This window comes from Tenrec ecaudatus, chromosome 16 (genome assembly GCF_050624435.1).
Source record: "Tenrec ecaudatus isolate mTenEca1 chromosome 16, mTenEca1.hap1, whole genome shotgun sequence".
Lineage (NCBI taxonomy): Eukaryota > Metazoa > Chordata > Mammalia > Afrosoricida > Tenrecidae > Tenrec > Tenrec ecaudatus.
Window position 1 is genome coordinate 76803584 of NC_134545.1, and position 17752 is coordinate 76821335.

General features: G+C 37.7%; 1 protein-coding gene across 3 annotated transcripts in view; it reads left to right on the plus strand.

Annotated features, from left to right (window-relative positions):
- HECTD2 (HECT domain E3 ubiquitin protein ligase 2) overlaps positions 1-17378 on the plus strand; it is a 112989-nt gene extending 95611 nt beyond the window's left edge. For 2 of the 3 annotated variants that reach the window (XM_075533323.1, XM_075533322.1), the window contains exons 15-21: positions 1615-1773; positions 7046-7120; positions 8519-8606; positions 8693-8799; positions 10175-10290; positions 10860-11003; positions 15083-17378. In XM_075533323.1, the coding sequence (XP_075389438.1) occupies positions 1615-1773; positions 7046-7120; positions 8519-8606; positions 8693-8799; positions 10175-10290; positions 10860-11003; positions 15083-15203 (810 nt within the window). In that variant the 3' untranslated portion in view covers positions 15204-17378. Of the gene's footprint in view, positions 1-1614; positions 1774-7045; positions 7121-8518; positions 8607-8692; positions 8800-10174; positions 10291-10859; positions 11004-11936; positions 12018-15082 lie in introns of all 3 variants that reach the window. The other variant, XR_012780392.1, reaches the window with a different exon arrangement.
- Positions 17379-17752: the final 374 nt, after the last annotated feature.

Here is a 17752-nt window from a genome sequence, read left to right on the forward strand (position 1 = left end):
TCACCCAAAGTGAACCGGTTTCAGCAGAACTTCCAGACTAAGAACAGAAAATGAAAAAGGACTCAACTCCCCACTTTGGAGGAAGAAGCCACTGAAAACTTTATGCACAGCTTCGAAGCATTTTCAAACAATGAAGCTCACATTGGGATGTCTTTAAACTTGCATGAATTTTCCCAAATAGGGCCCCTCTCTGATGCTTCTCCCTTTCCAGCCCTCCCGCTCCGTAGCAATTTTGAGCTGCGGAACCTAAGGCCATATAGTCGGTGGGAGGGAACCCGGAGCAGTGCCCCTGGCTGGCTCCATTTGTGCCGAGGACATGGCTAAAGAACATCACAGGGCACACTGGTAGAATGAAGTAGAAAGTGGGACTCCATAGCCCAACTCCCATAATCTCCTATAGACCCTCCTACAGGGAAGGGACATCCAAATCTGTTGCCTCTGAACTTTCTGCCTTCTTTCTCATTAACACACAAAACACTCGGATGATAGATTTTTATTATTATTGTAAATGGGAAATGTCAGATCATGAGATTGCTGACAGGTGAGAGCAGGTATATAAATACATACAAACACAAAGAGTAGACCTGTGTTTTATAGGGCTTTCAAGGGTGATCATCTTTCTTTGGGCCTTTCTTCCACAGTGGCTTGAGTCACCAACTGCCTGGGTAGACCAGAGAAACAAATCCAGGGACACGTTCATATGTGTATAGGAAAGAGCTTTTTATACAGAGTAATTTTACATTAAGAAAACAGCCCATCCCAGTCCAGATCAAGTCCCTAAGTCTGATATTAGCCCATATGTGTGATACCAATCTATAAAGTCCTCTTCAGACTCACAAGACACATGCAAGGACGCCAAATGCAGGAAGATCACAGGTCAGTGGATAGGAAGTCTTGTGGATCCAGTGGTGGCATGGTCATCTCAGCGCTGGCAGGGGTCTCCACGTGGCTTCTCCAGCTCAGGACATTAGGGTAGCTCCATGTATCTTGTCAGCTGAAATGTCTCCCAGGGAGTGGCTCCTGCTTCCAAAGAGGAATACAGGAGTTTCCAGAATCCCCAGGAGAAGGCTGTGCCCACACAGAGGCTTCTTTGACTATGACCTGATTGACAGGCTAGATTCCACCCTTTCACTCTTAATCCTCTCAAATTGACAATTATATAACTACCACACCAACCTTTTGTTTAGTAACTAAAAGCAAACTGTTTATGCCACCCTTCTTCACATGGTCTGTTTACTTTTAAAATAGCTAAATTGGCTATCAAAATCAGCAATGAGTCTGCTGATTCAACTGAATAAATGTTTGCAACTGTTTATGAAAACACCAGTATCTTTGCTTAAATTTAGCAAATGTTTTTCTTATATTCTATCTAGTTTGCAGACGTGTGAAATTGTTAGCTATTCTGATTTTAGATTCTAGATTCTATACTTTTCAACGGAAATAAATAGTATTAATCGAACACTTCTCTTTTTTATGACTTCTGGTAATCAAGGAATTATTTTTTGAGTCAGTGTTAATTCTGAAAGAAGGATGCAAGAAGTAGACTGATGCATAATTCAAAACTAATTTGTTGTCATGGAATTTATGTTAATGCTTAACATTTAGTATGTATAGCTTATGGGACTAGCTGTTTATAACAGCATCACCTTGGATATTCGTTTCCCTCCTTGCTGCTACAAGAAATTATTGAGCCCTCCTGTGGTTCCTAGTGATCAAAACACACCAGTTGGCATCTGCAGTGTTACCACTGATGATTTATGTCAAATTATGCCTGTAAGTATAAAGGTGATGTCACCTCTCTCTAAACTACCTGGTCTCTCTCCTCTTAATATTATTCTTGTTTCTAAATACGGTTTTCCTCTACCTCTGTTCTCATCTCTTTTTTCTTCTAGCATTCAACTTTCTTATAGCCACTGCACAGCAACTAACAACAAATTATTCTAACAGTAGCTAGTGCAGCTTTAAAAGAACTGAATCCAGAGTCTGCCACTTCTCTACTAGCTCTGTGGACTCGGGGAAATGTGGGACTTTTCTGAGTGCCAGCGTCCTTGCATGAACCATAGATCGTAATACGTATTTTTAGACTAGGGGCACTCCATGAAAATTATAATGAACCTAGTCCTTGCATCACTGTGCTAAAGTGTCAGTAGCAATGGTGGTTGTGGTGTCATTTTAATAGTAATCGTACTAGTACTAGATGAACAGGTTTCAGTGGTATGGAAATTCAGCTGCCCGTGTGTCTACTTGGAGATGCTACTGCAAAATAGTAAAATAGAGTTTAGCCAAAGCTCAGAACACTCAAGGGAACAAATGGGCTTCAATGCTAATAAAAAAAATATTGATCAAGCGACATTGTATCTCTAATAGGTGGTCCACTTTACTGTCCACAACAAATACTTCTAAAGAGAACATTTTGAGGTTGATTGCAAATGTACCATACAAGAAATTTGGAAGAGAGATACCTGGCCAATTAAGTGGGAGAGGTCCATATTTGTGCCATCCCCCAAAAATGGTGATCCAACATAATGAAAAAAAATTCAAACAGTACCATTAATGTCCTACCACTTGTCTATCGGTTTGTCATACTGCAGTGGCTTGCATGTTGCTTTGATACTGGAAGCTGAATTGTCAGTTTTCCAAATACCAGCAGGGACACTCCAGGTGAACAGGTTTACACAAAACTTTCATCCCAAGAACAGAGTATGAAGAAGAAATAGTCTGTCTACATTTAAGGAATTGGTCACTGAAAACCTTATGGATAGCAGTGGAATATTGTCATATAAAGTTCCAGAAGATGGGCCCTTCAGGAAGCCACCCAAAATATGACTGAGGAAAAGCTGCCTTGTCAAAGTAGAATTCATCATGGTGAAGTGACTGTAGTAAAGCTTTCAGGACTCTCACTAGCTAGTGGGACACAATTCAAAATAAGAAACAGCTCTAAATACCCATCAATAATCATAACATGGGATTATGAGCTATGAGCACAAGAAAATTTGAAGTTATTTTAAAAAATGAAATGGCAAGCATGCAGATCAATACATTAGGCATTTTGTGAATGTAAATGGACTTGGCCATCTTGAATCAAACAATCATATGGTTTATTATGCCGGGAATGACAAATTCAAGGGCAATGGCATCACATTCATTGTCCAAAGAAATTTCACGATCTAAAAGTGCAGTGCTGTGTATGATAGGATCATAAGTATATGCCTACAAGAAAATCCAGTTAACACAATTATTGTTCAAATTTATGCATCAATCAGAAATTTGTGATAAATAAATAGAATTCTATTAGCTTCCGGACAATTTGATCAAAATTTAATATGCATTCATAATTATTGGTTAGAATGTCAAAGTGGGAAGCAAAGAGGGAGGAACAGTAGTTGGAAAATATGGACTAGGTAATAGAAAAGAAAACTGGAAGTTAAAGCTGGAGACCGCATGGTAGAATTTGGAAACAACAGTGAGTTTTTCATTGCAAATCCCTTTTTTCAGCAATGTAACTACACGAGTAGACTTCACCAGATAAAATATACAGGAAGCATATTGACCGCATCTCTAGCAAGAGATGATGGAGAAGCTCAATATCCGCAGCTAAAACAACAGACCATTAATTGCTCACATTTAAGTTGAAGAAAATCGAAACAAATCCAAAAGAGCCAAAAGGTGACTGAATATATCCCATCTGAATTCAAGAAGATTTCAAGAATAGATTTGACTAAAAAATAAGCAAATGAATAAAAAATTAATTGAAAAAAATTTTTAAATAGCATGAATGACAAAAGACTTCATAAATTGTGGGATGACATCAAGAACATCATACAAGAAGAAAGCAAAAGGTTATTAAAAAGTTTTTTAGAAAGACCAAAGTAGCTGTCAGAAGAGATTCTGAAACTTACTGAATGTAGAGTACTTAAAAAAGTGAAAGAAATGATGAAGAGAGCGGAAAGACAATTGCAACGGCAACTAAACTATCATAATGAAATGTGAGAAGACCTGGAGTTAAACAAAAAGGAAAAACATAATTAGCGTATTCCAACCTAAAAGAACCAAAGAAAAGATTCAACCCCAGAGTTGCAATATTGAAAGACTCTGTGGATAAAATATTGAACAATGGAGGACTCATCAAAAGACAAAAGAAGGAATACACTAATCTCTGTACCAAAAAATACTAATAATCAAAAGACTATTTCAAGAGGTAGCATATGATTAGAAACCAAGCTGCACTAAAGACCTTAACTAAAAATAAGGCTCCAGGAATTGACTGAACACCAATTGAACTGTTTCAGGAAGCTGATGAATCACAGGAAACATTCACTTGTCTAAGCTAAGAAATTTAGAAGACAGCTACCTGGCCATTTAACTGTAAGAGATCCATTTTTATGCCCCAAAGAATGCAAAATGTATTAAACAATATTAATATCATATTCAATTTTTGAAGGTCATTCAACAATAATTCCAGCAGTACATTGGATCATAACGAACTATGTATATCATTAAGAAGAATGGGAATTCCACAACATTTAATTGTGATGATGTGAAACCTGTACACAGTCCAAGCACAGTTGTTTAAACAGAACAAGGGAATACGGCATGGCTTAAAATCAGGAAAGATGTGCTTTGTCCTTTCACCATACTTATTCAACACCATACAACTTTTATATGGATTGGATGTATTCTCCAGAGGAACCAGTCCCCACGCTGGGTAAAGTAGAAGGGCAGCAAAAAGAGGAAGACTCTTTACAAGATGGGTTGACACAACAATAACAACACTTGGAAAGACAGGACAGTATTTTCTTCTTTTGTACATAGTGGCATCATGAGGTGTGACTGACTTAACAACACCTGACAGGCAACAATTAATTATGTCACATGCCAGTAAAATTTTGCTGAAGATTATTTGAAAGCAGTTGCAATAGTATAGTTGGAGGAAATGGCCAGATAACCAATCCCGATTCAGAAGAGGATCTTGCAAGTGAGATATTGTTGCTGACATCAGATAGTTCTTGGCTGAAAACAGAACACCGGAAAGATTTTACTTGTGTTTTGCAGACTATGCAACTGCATTCAATTGTGTGGATCTTAATGTTGTGAAGAATGGAAATTTCAGAACACATGTATGCTCATGTATATAGGCAATCTGTATATAAACAGGCAGTTCAAATTGAAAAATGAGTATGTGGTTCAAAATCAGAAAAGGGGTGCATCAAGGTTGTGTCCTTTCACCATACGTACTCATTCTATATTTTGAGCAAATAATCTGAGAAGCTGGTCTATGTAAAAAAGAATCTGGCATCAAGGAATGCAGACAACACAGACTTGCTTACTGAAGCCAAGAGAACTTGAGCACTTACTAATGAAAGTCAAAAAGTACAGCTTTCTGTGTGGATTACACCTCAACCTAAAACCAAAGCCCTCACAATCACACCAGTAGACAACCTCATGACAAATGGAGAAAAGGGTAAAATGGTCGGGAATTTCATTTTACTTGGATCCACAATCAATGCTCATGGAAGCAGCAGTAAGGAAATCAAATATTGCAGTGGGCCAATCTGCTGCAGAAGTGTTAAAGTGTTAACGAGTAAAGATGTCATTTCGAGGGCTAAGGTGTGCTTGACCCAAGCCATAGTGTTTTCAGTTGCCTCATATCTTTGTGAGAACTGGGCATTGAATAAGGACGACCAAAGAAGAACTGATGCATTTGAATTATGTTTGAAAAGACTATTGAATGGACTGTGAGAAGGGCAAATAAATCTGTCTTGGGAGAAATACAGTTAGAATGTACTAAGTTCAGCTTAGAATGCCTTCTAAGAGAGAATGTCAAGACTTTGTCTCACTTACTTTGGACCTGTTACCAGGAGAGGCCAGTCCCTAGAGAAGGAAATTGTGCTTAGCAAAGGAGAGGATCAGCAAAATTGAGGAAAACATTCAATGATCTCTCGGTGACTTCAATGAGCTCAAACAACTGTGAGAATGGCCCAGGACCAGAGTTCACTTCTGTTGTACATGGAGTCACCATGATTTGGGACCAACTCTAGGGCACCGAATAGTACCAGTAATATGACAATCAGGCCAAATTAATATCAGCTCAGAATGGCATGAAAAATTCTGATTTAATGGAATAAAAATTTTATTATGTAAGTATATGAGATCATTATAACCATACTTTTCTTTATCCCTTTTCCCAATAATTTGAAATAAATTAAAACTTCAATTTCAAAATAACGTTTGGATAAAAATGCTTAAATATTTAGGCTAATTTCTCTATGTTAATGTTTTAATGAATATGAGTTATAATGTAATAAAATATTTCTTGCAATATTCTCAACTTTTTCTTGATGAAGGAGGGCACTATGACTGAAATAGACATAAATACTATCATCAAGTCGCTGCCAACTCACAGTGACCCTATAAGACAGGACAGAACTGTCCTGTGGGTTCTCAAGACTAACTACCAGGGTACAAGCTTTGTCTTTCTGCTTTTGCATGGTTTCAAATTGCTGGCCTTGCAGTTGGCAGTCCAACACGTAATCACTGCACCACCTCGACTCTTCACTGAAGAGTAGACATTATATATGTGAAGTGTGCATTTTTGTTTTTAGGTGAATTATAAAACATTAGATTTTTTTAAAATATAGAAATTGAAAGACTAATACATATCTATAAATAGTATTGTAACAGTAGTAAATTAAGATGGTAATTAGATGAAGTCTGTTAGCAACACGACTTTGGCTTATTGCTTAAAAATAAGCCCCCTGAGTTTATACTCTGTGGTTTTCGAGTGGATAGTTTCCCCTTGTATCACCTGTAATTAATTTACCCAAACCTCGGGTGGTTGAAATCATTGATAAGCGTATTAGGTCCTTGAAAATGCGTTTCAAATATCTTAATTTTAAATCCCAAAGAATTTATCTACCCTACCTTACATACTCCACCTCACAATGTATACCTTGTATAAATTAACTGTAGTAGATTCACTTAAATGTTTTATGTACTATTTTATTTTAAAACACAGAAAACAGGTTTGTTTGTTCATTTTAAATAGGAATTGGCCCATGGACTAAGTGAACTCTTGTCATATGAAGGCAATGTTGAAGAAGATTTCTATTCAACATTCCAGGTACTATTACAGGAAAATCACTTTCTGTTAACCATATATGTAGGGGAACAGTACCCCACAACCAAATGGGTCTAAGGGGCAGTTGTGTAATTGAGGGGTAAATTAAAGAGACATCAGACAAGATAAAGCATGCAAGGACTCAGCTCCTTGTCATGACATCAGGAGCCAGGTCCGAGCAGAGAGAGAACATAATGTAATCTCACAAGTTTATATCATCCTGGGCACGCTGTGGTAAGCATGTAGGTAACAAGAAGGGGTTGTACAATAAGCATACATGTAACAGGAGGGGGACAAACTAGCAGTGTACATGAAATAGGAAGGGGAGGCACTAGGGGGACACGTGACAGGAAGGCATATACGTAACAAGATGGGTGGGCTCTAGAGTCAAGATGGCAACCTAGCCTTGGTCATCTGAGTTACCTTGACCCTAGGTGTCTTTGGACTCCCCTTCAGAACAATCCATTATACTTATATATGATAAGGATAATATATCCTTATGATAGATGATACACAGAAGGAAGTGGGCCCTACTTAGGGTGGGACAGAAAATAGGGTGAATTGCCGTAGGTGACTGACAACCTTCAAGCAGTTGACCTCTAAGTGTACAATCAGTGACCATGTGTTTGCAAACAGCACCTTAAATTTGGCATTATTAGGGAGGACATCATGGGAAATAACTATTACTTAGGACAATGTGAGTGGGACACATCTCCCACCCACGAATGTGAAGGTTTCTTTAACAGTAACCTTGGCCTTCCAGACTCCTTTATGTATGAATGTTGAGAGTTTGCCCGTATACACTCTCTTCCTCATATTTCTTTCTCATATTTATCATCATCTGTTATTAAACACCCATAATTAGAAAGGATTAACAAGTGTCAATACATGAAATTTCATATCAAAGGATGTTCACCTGATGAAGTGTAGACAGTGAAACACACTTAGGTACCGAAGTACCTAAAAGAAGGGGATAAGGATTCTCTGATGGGCAGCTGGCACCTTCGCTTGACTCAGTTACTGTCCCAAAGCTTATCAGCTTCTAAAAGTAATCCTCAACAGAAACTAATGGGTCAAACAAAACCTACACTAGTTTTCCGCATAGCTGCAAAGACCTGATAATTAATCACCCCAATGGCCACAGGAGTTTTGTGAACATTAGTAAAATATTTAGCTGTAATTAACACAGAGGGTCAAAATAAAGCCTTACTAATAATTAAATACTGTTTGGCCACATGCGCCTTTTTTAAACTTACATTCTTAATTCAAATATCATGAAAGTTCAGTTTTTTTATAGTTTGTATACTGAGAAAGGAAGAAGAAATGAAACACAGCTCTTCTTGAAACGTGCTAGCTTATCAACCATCCCGGTAAGTACACTGTAATGTCCTCCCCCTTCAGGTTTTTCAAGAAGAATTCGGAATAATTAAATCATACAATCTAAAGCCAGGAGGTGACAAAGTTCCAGTTACCAATCAAAATCGGAAAGGTAAGTTCAGCAGCACTCTTTTTTAACTAAAAATGTATTCGTGTTCATTTATTGCTTTCTATTAAAATAAAATTGCTGCTTTCCAGAGTATGTGCAGCTTTACACTGACTTCCTTCTCAACAAATCCATCTATAAGCAGTTCGCTGCATTCTATTTTGGATTCCATAGTGTGTGTGCTTCAGATGCCCTGATGGTGAGTTGGAGATGTTAAATTATGCTTTTACTTAGATTCTGTGATACTCAAATACGTGACAAATAACTCTCTAAGCGTTCTTGTAGCTAAACCTTTTCAAATAAAAGGTTTTCTACATTGTTCAAATAGACACTAAAATAGTTTGCTCATTTCGCCCCTTGTGCTAGATAGACAAGTCTGTTTTCTTAATTTATAGCTTTTAGAAAATTTTCCCACAAGCAAAGTGGGTGAAGAAATCTCCTGGGGCTCAGGGTCTTAATACTGAGGAATAAGCACGAAAGCAGAATTAGATCAATGAGCTGTCATAACTTCTTACTCATCTAGGAAACATACATATGTGCACACCTGTTGAGGGGACTTCAAAAATTTCATGGAAAATGGAATTCAAAGATAATGGAGTTTTCCCGAGAATTCTTTGAAGCATCTTTGTACTTCTTGCTGTTTCTAGGATCCCTCAGCACTCTGAGTTACCTTCGACCCATGGGAAATACTTTGTCTCCATAGTCATGGCCCAGACTCAGGTTCTTTGGCCTCTTACACGTACACGACGGAGTCAGCTGCTGTTTAGAACACCAGGTAGAGAACACGGTCAGACCTACTCGTGGATCTCAGGGCGCGCTCCACCGCACCACTGGATCCAGCTCCAGTTTTCCTCTGAGGGCTTGGAGCAAGGTCTTTGTTTTCAATTATTTTTCATAGGAGAGAAATGGACTCTCACGGTTCCTTTGGGGCAGGAAGTGTGCTTACATCTTCCCGGCTTGTGTTAGAGTCACGTGTGTGTTGCTGAGTACCTTTGAAAGAGAAGCAGTTGGTTGAGATCTAAATGAGTTTTGTCTGTGACACGCTAGTAGTTGTGGGAATGGAGGAAAGAAAAGGAAGAATCAAGTGGTACAGCATGATCTCTATGTTTTAGAATTTTAGCCTATGTAGATGAAAGAACCCAGCAAACAGTACAAGAGAGACGAGTGTGAGACCCAAACTGTGCAGCGCCCGCAGCAGGTGTGGGCTCGTGAACGGGAGCAGCCGGTCAGCAGATGTAGGAGTAGCTAAGGCAGCTTACACCTGCGCTTGGGAGAAGCGTTGTGATTTAGGATTCATGCGTAGCTGCCTATGTCTCTGGCATACTGCTAATTAGCACTCGCAGAACGGGAGCCTAGTGGTCCGACAAGGTTTGCAGACATTTCCAAAAGAAAAATATCTTGCCTCAGAAAAATACAAATGTAAGTGGAGAAGACTTTTTTTCTTCAACAAGCAAGGTTTGATTTACTATAAGAAAAGGCACAATTTTTGATGATTTGGCTTGATGAAGGTGGTTTGTATGTAATTTTTTTAATCATCATCTTTCATGATCATTTTTGATAAATAATTATGGCAGCTGCTTCGTCCAGAAGAGGTTGAAATTCTGGTCTGTGGGAGTCCTGAGCTGGATATGCATGCTCTGCAGAGAAGTACTCAGTATGACGGCTACGCAAAAACGGATGTCACTATAAGGTGATAACCTCTTTACACCTCAGGTGGTGGGCTTGTAAAAGGGGAGGTAAAGATGCGGCTCCTTGGATTGTGTAACTTTAAATTTGGGGATTAACGACGTTAGCTGAAATATTGTCCAGTCCTACACTTATTTTATCTCCAGAAAGTAATGTAAGAATATTAAATATGAAATCACTTAGTAATCCCTTGGCAGAAAGTGCTATAAATAAGTTTCCACAAAAGTATAGAAATTTGACTTTTATTTTAATGACCTCAGTTTCGGATTTTAAGGATTTTCTACATATAAGTAGCATTTTAGTAGTTCTATGTTAAAAATACAGGACTTGAAGTCATATATATAGGAGGGAAAAAAAGGTTTTTGTACCATCTACTATGGAAGTCTTTTTATGACTTTAGACTAATGCAATTTTATCATGGTAATTGAAGATCTAAGTCACATATAGAGACCCATTCATTAATGTCACATTACTGATATTATATATCATTTTAAAAAGTATTTTCCTTAGAGCTTATTCTGATATGCAGGATTTTGTTGACAGTTTATCTAAATTTCCTTTGATATTATCTAGGTACTTTTGGGATGTTGTGCTTGGATTTCCTCTTGACCTTCAAAAGAAGTTGCTACACTTTACCACAGGAAGTGATAGAGTACCTGTAGGAGGAATGGCCGATTTGAACTTCAAAATCTCAAAGAATGAAACTTCTACTAGCTGGTAAGTTCCAGATTGTAATTTTATTCCACCTGTAGGTTTTTGTGAAGAGCAATAATAATATATTAGGAATCAGGGGATTCATTTGATCTTAAGTGGGGTTTATAGAAAAATCTGTGTTACTAATTTTTGAGACATACCAATACTTACTAAGAAACATTTCTTTCCATCAGCTTTTTGTAAGTCAAATAACTGCTTCATGGTCTCTTTTAGAACCTTGCTTCTTTGTAGTAGTATATTGTCTAGCCATCATTTTTATTTGAAATATTTGTTAAATATGTAGAAATATTGTTGATGGTTTTACTGTTATTAGCACTTGAAGTCCTCTAGTCCTAGCCCTCTTCTTTATTTTTTAAACCCAATGTTCTTTCTACCTGAGCAAGATGGTGAAGGCTTTACACAGTGTTTTCTTGTGCAGACATACATCAAAGCTATTTGCAGGTTCAGTTCCAGGCGACTGCAATAAAGTGAATATTGCAGTAAAACAAAGCATTCATTTTTTGGTTTCCCAGTACATAGAAAAGTTATGTTTATACTCTGCTGTAGTTTGTTATGTATGCTATAGCATTATGAAAACATTTGAAATATTGTGAGAATTACCGAAATGGGACACGGAGACATGTAGTGAGTACCTGCTGTTGAAAAATGTCACCAAAGACTTACGCAATGCACAGCTGCTGCCAGTCTTCAGCACGTAAAACAAAAAATGAAATGCAGTGTCTTTAAAGCACAATAAAACAACAATATTAATGGTTTGGGAGAAAGACAAGGCTTTTGCTCCCGAAAAGAATCAGTCTTGGAAACCCACGGAGGCAGTGCTACCTTCTCTGTGGCGCTGCTCCGAGTCAGAATTGACTTAATGGCAACGAGGAGTCTTTGTTTTGAGTTTATTAATGGTTTATTGCTGATCTCACATTTATTCCCAAACACTTGAAGTTTCAAAAGTGGATAATCCGAGTACTCCCCAGGCCTTGAAGTCATATCTTTGCCTGAGCAGTACATTGAACGTTGCCCAAGGTCAGTGCATTCTTTCTTTCATTGTAGAGCTAGACTGGCTTGTCTGTGCGTTTCACCGGTGTGGTGGAGTGCTTTTTACTTTGTTCTTAACCATATTTACATTCCTCCTTCCAGAATTTCCTAATCCTTTCATCTTACTAAATTTGCTTTCCTTAACACTGCTTTTATCATGATAATTCCTAGGGCAGTAGCTTTATTGTTCCCCATCAGCTTAAATTGTAGCATCTAGAGCTTGTTAAATAAAAGGTCTACAGTCTTCCCTGCCAAGGTACCTTTCTGGGTTTTTTTGTTTTGGTTTGGTTTTTGTTTTGCCTATGCTTTAGTCAATGGACTCTTCCTATTTTTAGACATATTCTGGGCCTGCCGTCCTCTGTACTATAAATGATTTTGTACACATATGGTGTTTGCTTACTAAGACCCAGTTTGAAGACAGCTTCCTCTGTAAAGTTATAAGTCACTCCTTCAGCAAATCCTCATATGACATTCAACATGTTTTACCTCATATCTTGATCATTGACTCCTGGTGAGCAGAGGTCATGGTTTATGCAGCTTTCTAGTCTCCGTGCTGTCATGCTTATAATACCAACCGAAAAACAGACTGCTGCCATCAGCCAATGCTGACTCCGAGGAGCCCCCAGTGGGTTTCTGACATTATAACTGTTTAGGGAGTAGAAAGCCTAGTCTTTCCCCTGTGGAGCTGCTGGTGGTTTCAAACTGCTGACCAAGTGGACCTCAGCCCAACACTATACAATTGGAAGAAATGACAATGTGTAAACTGAAAAGAATATTTCAATGGAAAGCTTGAGAAGACAAAGTAAATTATTATTATTATAATGAAATGTTCAAAGACCTAGAATTAGAAAACCAAAAAGGAAGATTATGTCGAAATTTCTCAAGGTGATAAACTGAAGAAAAAGTTCAAGTCTTGAAATTCAAAATTGAAGGAATCTATAGACGAAATGTGGAACTACCCACGAAGCCTCAAAAGAAGATGGAAGAAATGTACAGTTACTATAAATTAGTTGATGTTTAACTATTTCAGGAAGTAGTATTTGGATATTGAAGGAAGAAGTCTAACCTGTACTTAAGGCATAAATGAAAAACTAGGCTTCCAAACTGACAGAAGTACAATTGGGATGTTTCAATAAATGGAAGTGCTCATTAGTTTATGCTGAGAAACTTGGCTAACTGTCTGAAAGAGCTCCCTCATATTCATGTCCACTCCGACGAAAGATGATCCAACAGAATGCAGAAATGTTCTAGCAATATCATAAACATCACACTCAAGTTAAATGTTGCCATTGACCATTCAAAAGCACTTACAACTGTACATCAGCAGCTAGCTGCCAGAAATTCAAGCCAGATTCAGAAGAGAGATACCATGTTGACAGCAAATGGACCTTAGCTGAATGCAGAGAATACCAACAGCTGCTTACTTCTGTTTTATTGACTATGCAAATGCCTTCGGTTGAGCAAGTCAGTACAGATTATGAATAGCATTGTAAAGAATGCTTAGTTGTAAAGAACACTTAATTATACTAATGTAAAACCTGTACACAGAGCAAGGAGTTGGTGCGTGGTTGAAAACCAGGAAAGGTATACCTCAAAATTATATCCTTTCACCATATGTATTCAATCTGCAATGCTAATCTGAGAAGCTGGACTTGCTGAAGAAGAATACAGTATAATACAATTGAATGATGGAGTGTCATAGATCTGTAAGAGCCCCCCAATAAAATGGTTAATTTTTTTAAAGTGGCATCAGGAATGGTGAAGACTCATAACAGTCTTCCATGTACAGATGACACAAACATGAATTCTGAAAGATGAGAGGACTGAAGCATTTACTGATGAAGATCAAAGACTACCGCTTCCAGTATGGATGACCACAATGGACCAGTAAACAACATCACCATCAATAGAGAAAAGCTTGACGTGGTCAAGGATTTCTTTTTCCTTGGACTCACTCTCATTGTTCATGGAAGCAGCAGTCAAGATCAGATGACCTACTGCAAAGGGCCTCTTTAAAATCTTCCGAAAGTAGAGATATCATTTTGAGGACTGAGTTGCGCCTGACCCAAGCCTTGTTTGTTTGAATCTCAGATCAACGACTGTACCAGCTCAGTGACCTTGAGCAAATTATTTAGTCTGTGTATGTATCTCTCCTCATCAGTTACATCAGAATTAAAATAGCCACCTTTTAAGTTGTTTTGAGGCTCAAATTAAATGAAAGAGGGCATGCAACAGCACACGGCACAGTGCCGGTGACCCGTTCACACAGGACTTGAAGAAGTCTTCAGCACAGGAAACTCCAAGTTTAACTTCGACTGCTGGTTCCTTCTTAAATACCCATTTTTCTGTTTTATTTCTCATTTTTACTCACCGACTTCTGTGACAGCTCTTCTGAAGCTCTCCTTCCTGTTCATAGAGGGAAAGGAAAGGGGCTGCAGTAGGGAACTGTGAGTGAAGAAAGCAGTAGGGAGCGGATAGGAAGGCTGAAGGGTGACTCTTTGAGAGACATTTAAGCAGCAAGTTTTAAAGTGTGAGCATCAAGGGCCCCCAAATGCTCTTCTTACTATTTTTTGACAGCCAAAATGGAAATACTAGTCACAATTATATTAGCTATTATTCTGCTAGGTGTCTTAAGTAGTTTATTAAAGCTTTTAAGGTACCCCGTTGGGTGTTTGCCCTATCTTCGTCACCAGGAAGCTGAGATTTGGAGCCCCTGAGCAAATGTAACAAGGTCCCACCACTACACAGCTTTGTGATAAGGATGACAGACAAACCCACAACTAGTTTTTCACTTAAAAAAATAAAAATTGTCACTGCAAGGACAGTTACTGTCTTGTTTATAAACATAGCCTGAGTGCTCAACAGTTTCTGGTGCATAGTAGGCTCTCCATAAACATTTGTTAATGAAAGAATGAGTGAGTTATCTCAGGGTAGTAAAAGGTGTGTGTGTGTGTGTGTGTGTGTGTGTGTGTGTGTGTGTCCTGCTATATAAAATAAAACTTAGAACTCGCTTTGTGTGTTTTAATACTTGGTATTTTAAACATTTTTCCTAGGTTACCTGTGGCCCACACCTGCTTCAATCAACTTTGCCTTCCCCCCTACAAGAGCAAAAAAGACCTGAAACAGAAATTGATCATTGGCATTTCAAACTCGGAAGGTTTTGGACTTGAGTAACCTAGAAGACTTGAAATATACTACTTTTTATATGTAGCATTCACTTCCCTCTTATTGTGCCTTTAACTTTTTCACGTTTCTGTCTCAAACACCTTGACAAAGCGCACCAACTTTAAAATACTGATTTTTCTAAAATCAAATGTGAAGCATTTCAATGAAGGCATGATTTTCTACAAACAAATTGCAGATAGCACAGATCAGTGTGGGTCCAGCCCTCTTTTACAGCACTTGACCAGCCCCCGGAAGTCGTTTGTCACAGGTGTCCCACTGGGAAAGCGAGGTAGTGAGATGGCAGGTCAGACCCAGTGGCAGAGCGTGTGCTGTCAACACACAGTAGCAAAGTGGTCAGCTCTAGTGTCATTAATCTGAGGCATGTAGACATATTTTCATATAGAGGTAAGCAACAGTATAATTGCAAATGCAATTTACAGGGTTTCTTTCTTTCTTTTTGATATACTGGTTTTGGTCCTATAAGATTCTTTTAACTCTTGCTGAAGAGCATGTAAATAACTACATAATAGTCTGAGGTCATGGGATTTTGATAGTGCCATTTATTGCAAAAGATTTATTTTTACAAAGTAAATTCAGGGTTTTAGATGTGTATACAGCTTTTACAAACCAATAAAGATGATTGTACAAGAGTGTAACTATTTTCAGACCAATTGGATTCAAGGTTATATTCTTTTAAATATCATTGTTAGTCTGCATGCACACTGGCAGTAAGCTAGTTACTTTGAGTACTGTGTAGTATTTGTATAATGATCATTTCTTCCTAAGGATCAGGTTATTAAAAAAATCAGATATAGCTAATCATTGATGAGTTAAGTCAATTACAAGCACAAGAGAACAGTTTATATATTTTTGATTGTTGTACAAAGCTTATTTCTGATTTTTTGATTGCCACTTTTATTGAAACATTAATTTTGGGGAGGGCGGGATAAAGTAATTGACAAAAGTGAAAAGAATAATCACCTTTGTGTCAAAATGATGCAGCTTGGTAAAAGTAAAGTTCAACATTTTGGCCAAACTATTTGTTTTTTTCACTGGATTCCAAACATAGTAAATTCAGTAGTACCCTTTTTTGAATGTCCTAATAAAGTTGCATGTGAAAAGAAACTATTTTAAGTCTGATAGTGAAATGGCTTTTAAACATTAACAGTCAGCGAAGCAGTGTTATTAGCATGTTGCACATGTTTCCAACTCATGACTTCTCTATTACACGTTGATAGCTTCCCTTCAGAAAACTCTGAAGTCATAGTCGCAATAATGATGATGCCAGCACTTAGTACCAGCATATGGTTTCACATGCAACTACTACTTCCCCAACATTTGTTCTCAGTTAGGCTATTTTCTTGTTGCTATGCTTCCTGCACCCAACCAGCAGAACCCTTCAAGGGTGGAGGAGCTGATCAGCGTGTTCTCCTGCAGTTTGGAAGCCAACCCACAAATCTTTGAGGAAAAGGAGTTAACTTGGTTTTAACTCTCTCTAAGAAATGGGGTGACCCTGCTTTTCTATTTGGTGACAGTACCCAGAGGGTTTTTTCTTTAAAATCTCAGAAGGCCTGAGGGTAAAAGATGTATTGGCTTGGTTTTGCTGTTTTTAATCCACATGCAAATAAAACTGCTTCTCCCATACACTGCTTGAACTAGAAAGTAAGATGTTTAATGTAGGCTAATATTAACTAATAAGCACAAAAGAATTATGTATAGGAAACCAGATGTAAGTGTTTTCAGTAAAATGTAAACAGCGTTTTTATTTGGTAGAGATGACTCATGGAAAATCGTGTTGGCTTGGTCTGCATGTTTAATGATGTGCCTGTATATTGGTAGCTGTGTTACTTTTAAATAAGTATTTGAGCAAGCCAAAATTTTAAATGACAATGTCCATAACTGGAAAATTTTTGTTGTCTATTCTTAAGTTGAAATTTATAATCATATATCACTAAATTGCACATTGCCTTTATTTATTTATGCCCTGTTTTTGTTTACAGTGTAATAATACCTCATTTTTTTAAAAGAAAGCAAAACACATTATTGTTATATTTCATTAATTTAAACAGCCTAGAAACTTGGTGTCATCACTTTTTAAAATTAATGTTAACGAATTCTTGATTTTTGTATCTGCCACAGTAAATTAAAGTATTGCACAGTATTTATCAATATTTATAAATGTGTTGTCCTTTTTTAGTCTTTGCTTAATCGTATTTTTGTCTGTGTGATCAGAAGTTTTTAACTTCTGTCTCTTTTTTGTACAAGTCTGTATTGTACCAAGTTGTTCATTTCTGGGTAAAGTTTTTCAAATATTAAAGTTAATACAGTCAGTTGGCCTTCGTTACTTTTTGAACCCTAAGCATGTTTAAAATGCCCTATAGATACGGACTGTTTGTTGCCTTAGGCCACCTCTGAAACTGCTGCTTATGGAAATGGTGATGCGCACACATGCGGGCAGCATCAAAAATGTGCTGACTCACGTAGAACCAGCTGCATTATTTTCTATATAAAGTGATGTATATCGAGTCTATGAGGGATCACACCAATTCTTTGAAATT